The sequence below is a fragment of the Mugil cephalus genome, chromosome 19, assembly GCF_022458985.1.
Source record: "Mugil cephalus isolate CIBA_MC_2020 chromosome 19, CIBA_Mcephalus_1.1, whole genome shotgun sequence".
NCBI classification, from domain to species: domain Eukaryota; kingdom Metazoa; phylum Chordata; class Actinopteri; order Mugiliformes; family Mugilidae; genus Mugil; species Mugil cephalus.
In genome coordinates, this window is record NC_061788.1 from 20509497 (window position 1) to 20524903 (window position 15407).

Genomic DNA, 15407 nt, shown 5'->3' on the forward strand with positions numbered 1-15407 from the left:
ATTAGTATAAATACCACAAATCTCTGGAAGCAATGGAAATGATAAATCAAACCGAAATATCTCAGAATGAAGTGATATTGAATAAAATCAATTCAGAAAATCAGAACATTGAACCATCACAATATGGCTAATGTTATTTACTCATCCTGTCAGTGGTTTTAATGTTGTGGCTGATAATGATAATATAATGAGACTCTCACTCTGCAGCCTCTTGACCCATCAGATTAGTGTGGAGGTCAGAGGTCAGCTTTGAAGAGCACTCAGAGTGTTTAAAGGTTCAAAGTACTGAGGACTGTGGAGGACTGAATTAAGAAGACGACAACAAGATGACTGTTGTTTGTGTAGGCGACGGGAAACTAATTCAGGAATTCTGGATTTTTAGTATTATTAATCTCGCATACAGGCACGCATGACCGTGTATGTGTGTGAGGAAGGAGGGCTAAGGAAGGCTCTGCATGTTTATATATATGTGCTTTAATATAAGTGCATGTGTGTGCACCTGGTTTAATAGGTAAATGCAGCTTCTAAGTGCTTTTTGAAACCTTGCAGAGCTGCAAAACTGAGCCTTCAGCACATTTCTCTGACTGATGTGAGGTCTGTGCACTTGTGTGTGTGTGTGAAGGGTTAAAAGCTTGATTTTTTTTTTCTGCATTCCACCAAAACCTCACATTCAAGGTGCTGCTGCCTCAGCTCTAGCTGCTGGCCCACGACTAACCTACTGATCTGGGAGGTGATAGCTGAATGACAGGCATGCTTTGGTGTGACTGAGTGTGTGTGTGTGTGTGTGTGTGTGTGTGTGTGTGTGTGTGTGTGTGTGTGTGTGTGTGTGTCTAAGCATTCGAAAGAGTGGCTTTGACTTGAATTAATGACAGGGTGAAGGAGGAAGGAAAACCTGAAAGAGGGAGATGGTCATTGACAAAAAAAAGCAAGATAAGAAACATGTAAAACATGAGAGAAGGGATGAGAAATAAAAGATTCTCTTCAAGATTCTCTTTATCTTCAACGATAAACCCCTTAAGTCTATGAGGCCATCAGCAATACTCCAAAGGTCAACCACAGTATCGAGGAGGCCACTACTCTCTGTAAATCTCTAAGATATGAGATATGACAATCACACCCAACCTCTGCCTCCTGACCAAAATATTTGAGTTTTGGCAAATATTTGTTTTGTCAACCATTATTACAAATGTCTTTGGATCAGGAGGTTTTCTTGAACATAAATACATATGGCAAGAAACATAACAGCTGCCACATACAAAGATGCTGTGAATTATGTGAATTATCAGTCATCAACACCCTGATTTCACCTTAAAAATAAAACACTCCTTCCACCCAGGTCTTCAGAGTGGCTTCATGCCACCTTCTACCAACAGACGCTGGGATTTGGGGGGTGTTCGGAAATTCTATTCGAAGCAGAGCTCACTGTTGAGGGGCTGGGCTTGTACCTTGGCAGGAGGCCATGTTTCCCAACCCCCCGGAATCCATTCACAGCTAGTGTTGCTATGACCCTGTCAGTTTCCCAGTTCACTCTTGACACCAGAAGGGACTGAAGAGAAAAAGCTGAAATTAAAACAGATTGGAGCTGAAGAAGAGCATTGGACTGCCATTCTCCAAATGGGCTGTCCACCTGTCTGTTTTTGACATAAGGACTTGTGAGACACCGTAACATTGTAAATGAAAACTGACGGCTTTACACTAAAACTTGAAATGCAGGTCATTCACACTGCAAGCTATCGTCAGTGAATTACATCCATAGTCCCTCCATTTGGAACCAATTGTGCTCTGGCAACGGACTGGCCAATCAAATCATCTGGGCTGGCTTTATGTGGTGATGGATAAAAGAGTAAGAGAAGCAAATTGGTCATATACTGTACATCATCTGAGTGCCATAGAGTTCATTTAAAATTAATATTACTTAATACTACTTATATTACATCAGTGAAACAAATTGCCAAATCAAGAGACCTTGAAATCAATTCCAAAAAAATGAACCCAGGGCAGATCTGGGCATATCACCTTTATATTTTTCAAATAAGACTTTTTTTGCACCAAAAAAAAAAAGACAAATAAGGCACATCTAATTAGGAAAGCTAGCTTTGTTATTAAATGCGCTACATTCTGTTAATTGGTCCAGACTGACATTTCTTGACTATTAAGAGTAGAAAATTTGTTCAAACATTTATGGTCCATAAAGGATAAGTTTTTTATGGCTCACACTGGTCCAATCACTTTTGTATGCCGGCCTCTGCTTAAAAGGGTAATATTTCCTTTTCCTGATGTGGTTTACTGCTAAAATCCTAAAATCCTCTCTCGCCTTGACTCAAGCTCACAATTTAGTTTTTTTTTTAGTTTTGAAATTCAAATACAGATATACAGGAGAATGGATTATGGCAAGATAATCCATTCTCCCGAACAGAAATTGGCTTCCATGAGCGTATTGTCAAACCAAATAATGAAGTTAAAATGAAATGGGAGTCCAGTCTTATCATCAAGTGCTTTTGAACTCAGCTGGAGGAAATTTGCTGCAATGGGCTTGTTAGTGAAAGAACAAACAAATTTAGAAAGTTTACATTTATAACTTCCATAAAAACTGGAGCCAATACCAGAAACTAAATAACCTCAAATCTCTGATGGTCAAAATCTATTTGGTTTGGTCAGAGATTGGTGAAACAAACTGGGGTCACTGGAAACCTTCCTGCTGTTATACGGTGTGAGCTCATCCTCCCCTCTAAGTGTTCTCTCTCACTCTTTCTCTCTCTTTCACTAACAGCTGAGGATGAAGCCAGAGGATTTTGGACTTCAGCCCAGCATGTAAATTTATCTGCCATTTCCAAACAATTTCCATCAGGAGCCATTCAGACTGTGTAGCAGGATAATTTGACAGCAACCCAGTAGGAAAATGGCCAGCGAGGCAGTAATGTTTGATTTATTTCGTATTTTTGTCCTCTATGGTTTGCTGTAGCCTCGTACAAAGGCCACAGCTGGATATAAGAGGTGGTTATAAATAAAAGTTTGCCGAGTCTGTGAAAAATGGAAAGGACGGATGGATGGATGAATCAAAGAGTGATCAAGTTGACAAACTGACTGTTGGGTGAACAAATGAATAGTAAATGGATGAATGAGTAATCAGACATATAAATGGATGGTTTTATCAAAAATGATCAGAGCAACATGTGGACAACTACAAAAAAATGAAAGCAACTACTGCATGAATGAGTCAGTGAATCAGTTTGAGGGATGAATAGAAGGCAGGCTGATTGTTTTTAAACCTCACAGTGATGAATAAATGAATGGCCAGATGTAAAAGCGAACAAATGAGTGAACTAATGAGGGAGCCGATGGATTAACAGAGGCATGAGTGTGAACTATGGAAACACAACTGTGTACATGCAAAACGAATAGATCGGTGAGTGAGGCAATCAGCGAGTAAACGTATGGACCAGTGGATGAATGACTTAACAATGAATTAATGTAGAACCCTATACTCACAATATATGAGTGAATGATTGAAAAAATGGATTAAATGCCCAAATTAAATGAGCCATCTAGACTGAACTGTCTAAACTATACATGAATGTTTGTGAGGTTGTTTAATTAACATTCATTTACAAATAAATACATATAAATGAACGAGTGATCTCATTGGATAACTCACTGACTGACTGATGGAATGAATGAATGAAAAGATGGGTAGTCAACATTTTTAACAAAAGTGGTTCAGAATTGGCTGAATGTACACATTATCAAGTTAAATATCTGCCAAACTAACAGATGGAGAATAATTTGAATACGTTAACACATGATTATGGAAACAATTTGTAAATTATGTATGAATAAATGCACTAACAAATGATGAAAATATGAATGAATGAAGGGTTGTAATAAAAAAATCTGTAAAAAAAAACAAAAACAAAAAAAAAAACATAACCAATACAAATTTCACAGCAAACCTGAAAATTAACAGGTGACCAGCTGATAACGAATCATTGAAAGCAAACAGGTGAATGAGTGAATGACCTATCTGAAGAAATGAAGAGAAATGAAGAGGACAATTCAAACATACCAGCCACATTCAACCAAATTCAATTTCACCTGCAGAAAGACATCTGCATGAAAACTATCCCACTTCAACGACGCATTTGGCACAAAGGAGGTATGATTTGAATCTTGTTTTATGTATGTGTGTGTATGTGTGTGTGTGTGTCTTTGTTCACGAGGTCGTCATGGCCAAATGTTGTCCTCACGACAGAACAGCAAGCATCAAAAGGCATGAAGGCCTTTGAGAAGTCTGAAAACTAGCATGAGACCTTCAAATGTCACACTGAGGTTTTTTCTTTTTTTTTTTTGCTTTCTTTTTTGCTTTTCCTTTACTAACGTTCACTTTACTTTCAGTATCATTCACATTCAAACCTGAACAGTCGGCCAGTTTCCCCGGCCAACCGGGTTTAGACTGACGTCAATGACTTAAGTTTGGTTTGACTAGCCCAGGAGAGGCAACCACCTCTCCTGTTATTAGACAGATTCTCTGTATATCTCCCAAACACAAGGTGTGGAAAATGTGGCATTCCATCTATGTCTGAACGTAGAATCCAAGAATATATATAAATGTAATACATTACTTGTGCATTATGCATTAAATCACTCACAGAATTTCCAATGTCGGACAGCAGATGTGCCGTATCAACCACCCTCTGTAATATTCCAAGCAAAACAACATCATTTGAATACCGAACAGTCTTTGTTTCACTCCACCTGTCAGTGTGGCCGTTCAACGGTTTAGACTTTGAAGTGATTTGGAGAGCACTTGTAAAGAGCTAATTCTGAAGAATGATGACCCATCTCCCATGCTTTTAAACCAAGCCTTAAAGTTACATGGTTGCAGACCGATTGATGTTAAGTAATTCCAGTTTACTGTATTTCTGTTCACCAATATCAAAAAGAAGTTGTGCAATTGTTAAATTAGGTGAAAGAAGGCACACAGTTCAGACTCAGTTGCCTTCCCAAGGCAAACAAACAGTAAACCAATTAGTCTAAATTCAATCTTTAACACTACATGGGCAATATCTGTGTCGCCAACATGGTGATACTAAGTTGAAGTGATCGTGACCACACTTGCCATCTTACATGTTGCATGTTAGCATGCTAACGTTTTCTAAATAGCACAGAACGCGCAGCTTAGGCTAGTGGGAATCTCTTTTTTCAGCTTGTAGGACATGAATTTCATTATAAATTAAATATAGATATGGTGGCCCAAATACTTATTGGGATACTCAACTGAAGTTCAAGTTCCCTACTATGAGAACTCAAAACTTATGGCATCAGGATTCCTCCTCTGAGAATGTTTGTATAAAGGTTTGCATGAGAGATGTGCTTTACATTCTATATTCCACATTCAAGTTGCAGGGAGAGCTAAAATGTAGGGGGTCATCAGAATCAACCCTGGAGGATTTATGGCTTGTATGGCCCTCCATTCATTACTGTAGTCTCTACAGGCAAGGATGAAGGTGAATGAAGCCAATGTCTTCTGTATCTCCAAAGCTTAGAAGAATTAGAAATGTTACTTTCTAAATGATAACACCAACACTATCATATCCAAAGAGTTCCACAGCAACTTCAAAACCAAGAAGCTAAATAATATGATTTAATTTCCCACAGTGACCCATCAGCTTTCATTGTATCTGAAACGTAAAAGCCTTCTAAAGAAAATGCAGCATGTCTCATGTATTCAGAATAATCTGTAACACATTTTAGCACAGCTTTGGTCTTTTATTAACTAAATGCACTTCTTTGATAAGCTTTAATTGATAGATGTTTCAGATGAAAAGAAAAATAAATCCGTAACATCAGACTCAACACATCCAACAGCCTTGCCCTGGAATGGAACGTATGTAATTTTCTTTTTTTTTCTTTTTCATCAAAATACAGCGAGCACATCGAGCCTCTCTTTCTCTCTCTGTCTCCACAAGAAAAATCAAACCCCAACATCTGTATATCTTCTTAATTATCAACGTGCATCTTCCCATGGATGCATATGGTCCATAAGATGATAGAGCAGATTCTAAACCAAAGCTACCACCAAAGTCCTCCCAACACCTGCCACTACGGTTGCCGTTGCATTTTTCTTTGAAAACAATAATCCCCATAGCGAAGATGAATAATCATTTGCTTTCTGATATTGGGAATATGTGAAAAAATAAGGCATTGCTACATAAAGCATAAAAACATGTAACAGCTGTTGATTATAACAGGCAAAATAGCAAGATGAGAGTGTCCTAAGAGAACTTTAAATGATGGCAGATAAATACAACATATGTATGCATTTAGAGAACCTATAAAGTTGGAGGAGCTTAACTTTTCTGGGGATGAACTCGAAAGTGTATATCATACTAGAAGATCATGAAAAAATCCTAATTCCTTTAGGAATGTTAACCTTCAAATTGGCAATTTACTTCATAAGAATAAAGAAATGAACTGAAATATGTATGGTGATTCCATAACTTTGATCAGAAATAGCCAGTTATTACTTGTAAACTGTCAGTGTCAAGGAGCGAGGGGCATCTATCTGCAAAAATGGAATATAGTGTTCATAATTATGTTTTATTAATGTATAATCACCTGTCTGTGTGATTATTTTCTTTTGGTTACCGGTTATTTGCCGCTGTACCTAAAACACTGTACCACCATCTGTCTACAAGAGCCCAGAACAGAAAACCCAAGCACTGGCTCTAAAGAGGGTCTTACATGCTATCATAAATTAGAAAACAAAAAGACAACAAGAAAGGAATGGAAAAGGAGAAAGAAAAAGCCGTAATGCTGAGTGACACAAACAGGCTGCGTTGACAAAACAAGAAATTTGCAGTAAGGCTGACCTGATGGCAGTGTGGGTTGGACTCTCTGCCGTATGAGTACGAACTCCTCTCTGTTTTACCTGCAGAGGAAGAAGCAGAAGGCGGTTAGACACTGGAATCATCTTAACAAGGACTAATCTTTACAATTAAAGAACTCATTAACTACTTCATCTGTGAACCCAACAGAAGCACAACCCAAGCTAAAGTTAGTAGAGATTCAATACGCTGTGCAGGCTCTATGGACCATTCAAATGGTTACACAGTCATTGCTACGCAGAATAATATTAGACAATAATCAATAATGGACAGTTATGTTTTCATTTGTCAACCCATGTATTGATCACTTTTTTTTAACATTTAATTTTTCAGTTAACCACAGTGACAACTGAAAGTGAAGTCTCACGCAATGAAATCGAGCTGAATAAAAGGGTTTAGGAACATTTTTGATTTCTCTTTCAATCAATCACGTGAATCTGCAAAAGTAAAAATTAACCCACTGTTACATACTGTTGAAAGTTGAAATAATGTTGTTTTACACATTCTTCTCATTATTCCCAATTATACACATCAGTTATGTGTATGGAAGAGGCTGATCTGTAAAGTTTTGAAAAGATATACACTCAACTCACTGTTTACTTAATGTGACATGTACATGTGACTGACTGCTGAATGGAAACTGTGGTTAAATAATATAAGCGGGTTTCCTAACATATCCAATCTTCACTTCAACAGGGGGCTTAGCAAAAGTTACATTCAATCGACTTTTGATGTAAATCCGGGCTTTACGTTAACAGGATTACAGAACTAGCCAGATGTACTCGTTTTGGATTTCATTGTGGGACATTGTTCAGCCAATACAGAGAAACAGCTGGACAGTCTTATAACCAACCAAAGTTGTCATAAACTAGTTTGACTCTATGGCGCTCAGATAACTATTACTGCCCACAAAAATGTTTCGATCAGCACAGCAGATCATTGCTGCGGCATTGTTTTGGAATGTCAACTATAATCCATAGTTGTGCTTCAAATAAAATTAGAAGTAAAGATATTAAATTCTTTCATTCATTGACTTTTTTTTTTTACTAGACACTATGGAAGGATGGATAACACCTGCTGCAACATGCTGGCATTCTGACCCATAACCATGGCAGTGAAGCCAGACTCCTGCCAAAGTAATAAGAACCACCTTTGTGGTACTTCCTGTTCCAGTAGCAAGGTGTTTCAGGACCACATTTTGAGAGAGTCTCGCAGGTGTATACCACACAAGCTACTGCATCACTTGCACTAAGGGGAACTAAGGTGAACTGTCTTCCTTCCCAGTAAATAAAAACAGTTGTGCTATTTGTTAGTAACAATATGAATTTCAATGTCACTGTTAGGCCAAGAGGAACGCATTTCCCTTGAACTTCAACAATATATTTCGGCCTTTCATCTATTCATATAAAGGATAATTCATTCACACGTTGCTTAGGAAACACAGTGAAGACTTTCCTGAGAAGACAGCCAAAGCTGGTTTTCTTGATCAGAGACAGAGTGTGTGTGTTCTGTACGTTTTCTTGACTGCAGATCTCCCAACACAACAAAACAGACATCTGCTATGCATAAGCAATGCATAGATCCATATACAGAAAGATGAGGCTTTATGCTACAAAAAAACAACACAGCACTTTCATTCTCCCCTTTCTTCTAGGGGTAGATTTAGTTTCTTTGCGTGCTCAGACAAAACAAACTCAATATGAGACTGAACACACAGTCTTCAGGAGCCACACAGAAAAGGGAAACAAATGAGAAAGCTGCTTCAAATCAGATGACGCTGTATAGAAAATGTACCTCACCTGGTAAATTTGTTGAATGACAAGGTATAATATATTGCAAACTCAGAAGGTTTGATATATATGGTAGTAGTCTTGTCTTTCCTATCTTTGTCCCATTGGACAAATGTCATTCCTTAGAGACTCATTACTGTACTTGCTAGGCAACAAAACCTGCTAAAGCACCAAATATGTAACTCTCCCAATAGACAAGGACCAATTCTTGAACAGTGCATACTACAGACAATCTTCACCAATAAAATTGCTAAAGCCAAATGCGAAACTATTTCAAGAGAAAAAAAAAATCTTCCACAACAAGGAAAAATGTTCACATTGTTGTTCGCCTTAATTTGTAACTTTAAGACCTGTCTACATCTTTTACATTTTTTAAGGGTACTCTAGAAAGCTGCTTCAACATTTCACGGTAAGCATCATATAAGCTATGGCTTCTGCCTACACATTTTTTTCGGTTCCATTTAGCCGTATATTTTCTGTAATGTATGTATGTGGAAAGTGATGGCGTACCAAAAATAAAATTATCTAAAAAAAAAAGTTTCCCACAACATCCTTGAAGCCGCCTTGCAACCACCTGCCAATATGTCTTGCAGCTAAATGGGATTCTTGGAGTCTCAGAATGCATCCTGCAACTTCAGGGCTAGGGTGATGTAACTCTTTGATTGAGCACCTGCACCATTCGTGACAAATGTCATATAATTTCAAAATCACGTATGGAAATTATTTTATTTATTTATTTATTTTTGTCCTCGGCCATTGCTTACATTTGGAGATGAAAATAAGTCAGTTTTTTGCATGAGAAGGATTCTGTAATCCACAGAGTTAGAGTTAGGTTAGGGTTAGGGTTAAGCCTAGTCACCACTTGCCAGCATCTTCACTACTAAACATTTTGACACCATGTGCCCATTGTTTTCTTCAAGAAATAACACTTCCTCTAATGTGTACTACAAAGAACTGCAGACGCTCGTATACACAGGTTGTTCTGTATAGCTATTGTACCATTTGCTACTGTGTTTCTCTCCTTCCTGAAGCTCTAAGAAACATATGATACGTGTTTTATGTACGCGAGAAAAAAGGACACGTCACTTACAGTCAATGGGACATCTTTGGTCAAACACGTGTTGACTGAAATCAACCATCAGAGGACTTCTAATTGCAGACGGAGGACCGATCAGTGCACAACAAGAAGGTGAAGCCACCTTGGCAAGTAACCGACCTTCATTTTAATACAGGAAACCGAGTGTCTGGCTCCAAAATAAGGTGTCTAATGAATTTTGAAAACGCACAGACTACTGCTTCGCTGCTGCGAGTAGACAACAAAGCTAATTTCCTCCCCACTTCTAAACTGGCTTTCCTCTCCTGCGAGCTGCGGGACCACTTCGATGCCTATTTTTACCACACAGACCTTCTTTCTGGATAAAACCTTAAATCTTCAGCCAGTCTAAATATCAAACCACAGTTAGTGTGTAATTACATTCGGCTGTCGGTGCAGCCGTACGAGATGAAATGGAGGGGTTTTATAGCGAGCATGTGTGGAGGAAAATGAAGCGTGTACGTAGTGAAGGGTTGGAATCAGGCATGTATAGACCACCGCTGAATACACGCCAACATGGTAGTCGATGCAGAAGAGGTTGATAATTACAGGCGTACAGAATAGGAATGTGGTCTACTGTGCATGTGCGAGAGTGAGTGTGTTTTTGTGTGTGACCGATACAGCGGCTTCGGCTTCAGCTACGACTGATGCCAGCTGGACTGGTTTGGCACGTATACAAAGGCTCCCACACACACACACACACACACACACACACACACAAAGTACTAGAAATCACTGGCACAGATGCACGCAAACACACACACACACACATTTGTAAATGTGTACAATACACAGTACATAAATTTAGCCTCGTATATGTACACACGTGCAAATGTACTTTTGCATGGTACAGAAATATATCCGTACACAGAAACACATGCATTTAGAAATTCCAGTATCCCACCAACACACACGCACGTACGAAGATTTTTTTTTTAGATTTGACATTGCCTAAACCTCTGCAGAATACCACATCCTGCAACGAATCCAAAAATCTTTCAAGCACTGCAAAATTAAAATGGATCATTTCTCATGAAAATTCCACAAACAGGTTCATACAAATATGAACGGGTGCATAATTGGCAAGCTTATAATAAATAATAGCAGCACCCGAAATTTGTATATCTCTCTACACAATTTAAAAATAAACTGTCGATTTTTTTTTTTCACTGCGCTCGACTTTCGCTTTAAATTATTTAGCTGTCAGTTGAAAATGTGGCTACACAATAGGCCGCAGCTGCCTCCTAAAATTAGGGTCCCGAAATTCCATCCAATATAAACACAAATACGCGGCAAGGCAAATAAAAAGAGGTAACAAATAATCACAAATCAAAGGATGCCTGACTGGCAAAAAAAAAAAAAAAGGACGGAGAAGAAGAAGAAACATGTGGCGCGATCGGGCCCTCAGTCCACACTTCAAATCACCTTTGTCTGGCTGTGAGACCTTAAAATGGAGGAGGGCCACTGTTGGCATGAGTTTCGTCTTTACTGGCACAGCCGGCGGAAAGAAAAATACCCAGTTCATCTGCACTATACGTAATATTTATATATATAGACCTACAACTTGTACGTACAGCCTGTGACACATGGCATAATAACATATCTATGAACACACGTGCACAGACACAAATGATGCTAAAGAATTGGTAATCAATATATGTATATATACATATATATGTGCATATGCGATTTAAAAATGCTCACACTCACTAAAAGCTATGAAAAGCTATATGTAGCTGAATATCATGCGTGCCAAAGAGAAAAATGATTGACAGTATTATTGTGAAATCTTTTGAATTATCATTATCCATTGTTTTTTTGTGGGGCCTTTTTGTATTGATAAATCTGCACCTGCAAAAAAAAATATAAATGTATTTATATATGTAATTGCATTTACATTTTTTCCCCACAATAACAGCTGATCAATAATTATATTACGCTTTTTGCTACAGCAATGGAAAAAAATGTTTGCATGCTACCAAAAATGTAATGCAATGCATTACATTTTTGGTAGCATGCAAACATTTGATTGTAAAGCAGGTCTGCAGGAATAAAACACAGTAAAATCTATTTATTGTACCTCACCGATATATACAATATATATCAAGCTCTCATATGATCTTCATTTACAAAGTAAATCTCTGTTTGACCCTCTCTAAACATTAGGTTATATAGTTATTATATAGTTGTATATTTGTGTGTACTGAAATATGCAGTATCAGTTAAACTAGCACTGACCTCTCTGCAGGATCTCGTGCAAATATGACAAAAATAGAGTCTGGAACTAGTCTCTAACAACTACACAAGCACGGTTCTTTACTTTTGTCTCAACATGCTGACCTTTTCACCTCCACCCTCTGTGCTGGCTGAGCTCATGTATTACACACACAAACAAAAATCCCTGGTATTTTAATTTGTCTGTTAAAGAAAGAGAAGCATTAAGAGAGAGAGATGGAGAGCAGCAGGATGGGAAGGGTCAGCCACAAGCTCCTAAACAGGGGAGCATTTCATTTCACTGTCTCAATTCAGAAAAAGCACTTTGGATCAAAGAATTTATTAACACCAAAAAAGATGAGTTAATAAAAAAAAGTCAACAGCAATGAAGTCTTAATTAGATTAATATGTTTTTTTTTTTTTTTTTAAGTAGATCAATTTGTATTAAGAGGCCTTTATCAAATAATTGGTATTACATTTGTTCTCAATTATGACACCATAATTAAGTTTTATATCAAAATTTTATTTCCCAAATTAAAAAAAAAATAGAATAAATTAAAAATATACTTAACATAAAAGAAAACATTAGTATAGTTTTACATATTATTAGTAGTGGTATTTATTTTACATTTCTTGTAAATATATTAATAATCCAGATTAAATTAAATCTGGCATTAATTCCTGTACTGTATTTTGTCAATTGATCATCCAGAAAATACAGTTACAATGCATCTGCAGTATTTTTTTTTAATTTAATTTTTTTATTAATTTAATTTTTATTTTTGTTCTTCAGTCTGTTTCACACACAACGCTCACAGATGCTATCAGACTTCTTTGAATCAACTGCCAGCAGAACCTCCTTTCTTGAAGCCTCTAGTTTGTTTAAACCTCTTTGCTCTTCAGAATGAACACACTACAATGGATCTCACTGGATTCCCTCTGATTGCACTGAAGCTAACTTAGGAAAAAATATTTTAAACTGTGAAAGCACTTTGAGGAGCCTCTGAAAGTTACTTGGCTAACTCACTTTTTCCAAACTGTTCATTTGATCTGTTGATACGTCGAGGATTTCTTGGTGAGAACTTGAACATCACGGAATGCCCTCTTGAATGAAACCATTTCAGCCATTAACAATAATGTTGGGAGTGGGAAATGTGAAAATTCTGGGCATTCATCAAAAACCTATAACAAACGTACAAGCCAAAATGAATACAATACACCCAATAAAATGACTGTGTAAGAGGTAACTGCAGTACATGTAAACAACAAATGCATTTTGAACTATTTTTTAATTGCAAGGAGACTGTTGATGCACACGATAAATAATCCCACATTCCAAAATGATTGTGCCATGGCAGCAAATAAAGTGACTAAAAGTCCAGAATAAACAAGGTTAACACAGCCAGTGAAATAAAGCTGAAACAGAGAGCAGTGTCAGGCAAGTGCTCAACTTCCCCCTGACTCAAAGCTGAAGAACCTAATGGCTCCAGGGACAAAGGATATCCTAAGTATGTCCATTGATGTGACAGCAGCCTCCTACAGAAAATACTCCTCTACTTCATTATGGAGGTGTGCAGTGGCTGCATATCATTGTCCATAATAGACAGCAGTTTGGTCATGGTTCTTCTCTCTGCTCTATGCAACACAGACTCCAGCTCCATGCCAACCAAAGAGCCAGCTTGCCTGAACAGTCTGCAGAGCTCAGCTTATTGCTGAGGCCTCTGCACACTACCTCATAGAAAAGAGTGCTGGTAGCCATGAATTGGTGAAACTTCACTGAGGTGTTTGCTGTAGATGTTAATGGCGCCTTGGCCTTTTGTCAAGGGACACATTCTGGTTCCCCTTCTTCTTGTATGTCCTTTTACCAGCCCGATGGTCATCTGAACGCAGCTGCTTATACTTCCTGACCACCTCCATTTCAACCGCCTCAGTGGAAACTGAATGTGGTAGTGACCTACAGACCTATGACAGTCAGGCACCATCTCCTCTGTCTTGGATCAAAGCCACTGCATTGGAAAGGCAGTCAGAGAACCGAAAGGGAAGTTCATGTGGCACATGTCAAGGGGCTGTATGGTGATTAAGTCTTCATTATACAGTATGTACAGTGGAAACAGGGTGAACCAGTACGGCTCTTAGCTCTGCTTTGATCTGCAGTTATTTTGCGTGGAAGAGGTTGAGGTAGGGCATTTAGACTCTCAGGAGGCCACTCCCTGAAGGAGTGCAATGTTGTGAGTTGCCTTTTAGCTTCTATTTTACTAAGGTTATAGATAGATGACATTGTGGACGACAAGTGCAGGAGGATGCTTACAAGCCCAGATGAAGATATGGATACACCCAATAAAATGATCGTTATAAAAGATTGTTAAAATGCTTTTTGAACTGCAAAGATCATTGGTGCAGCAGATAAATAATTCCGATGATGGCAGTAGGTAAAGTGACTAGAAGTATGTGATAAACAAGGCTAATATACGCAGTGAGGTGTAGTTTGATCAGAGACCAAAGATAGAGATATCGAGATATTAATGTGATACACAACAGAAGATGCCATGCCCTGAGTTGTACTCTCTGATGTTCTTAAAGCACGTCAGTCTACTATCTTTGCTTAGTATTAGCATCCCTATTAACATTAGTGTACACCTTGACAGTTTTTTAAGGAAAACAGCATGTAACATCAAAATCTCAGTTAGTGTTGGAGTACTGGAGTAGTATTGATGATCAGTAACAAAACTGCTCTCATAGCCCCGGTCCTTTTTTGGGGTAAAGATTAACCTTACAGATTAACAGGTTCATTTTATAGCTTTGTTTCTAAATTCTCCTCTTTTACCTCCACTATTAGCTGTTACATAAATGCAAAAAAGCAAACACTGACGTGTGTCAAATCTGAAAAGAACCACATCAAAGAAGATTTTGTGGGTCGGCTGTAGTTCCGTCACCCACTACATTGTCTAAGGGGAACCCCACAGTGACATTTTTTTCCCAGGACAACAAACCTAAAGAGACTCGTTGGCTGTGAAGAGCAGCTAAAGACGAACTGCCGCTCGTTAGAGTGTGCTGGCTGCAGAGGTACAAAAGGTGGAGGAGGGGAGGTCATGCGCGTCTGCTGTATAATGCCCTCCGAGAAGTTGGTGAGCTGCGAGAACCAAACCCCTGCTAATCCACAATGCCGAGACAAAGAAGGAACACAAATCAGCTCTATTACAAACTAAGCACTAATAGGAACCAGGAAGGCCAGACTGCACATTCTGATACACATAGTCCTGAATAAAAGTTAGACCTAGGGTTAGGGTTAGACCTAGGACCAATATATAAATCAGAACGAAGAATGTCATAGTCAAGTTTTAATTAAAGTTTGAAATACATTTGGACACTTTCACCCTGCAATACTGAACATTGAAACATCTTGAATTTCAATAAACAGACGTGGAA

General features: G+C 38.2%; 1 protein-coding gene across 8 annotated transcripts in view; it reads right to left on the bottom strand.

The window, feature by feature from the left end:
* Positions 1 to 15407, bottom strand: part of LOC124997111 (transcription factor 4-like) — a 198916-nt gene that overhangs the window by 99776 nt on the left and 83733 nt on the right. For all 8 annotated transcript variants that reach the window (XM_047570693.1, XM_047570694.1, XM_047570697.1 and 5 more), the window contains one exon: positions 6870 to 6928. In XM_047570693.1, coding sequence (XP_047426649.1) covers positions 6870 to 6928 — 59 coding nt within the window. The remainder of the gene's footprint in view (positions 1 to 6869; positions 6929 to 15407) is intronic.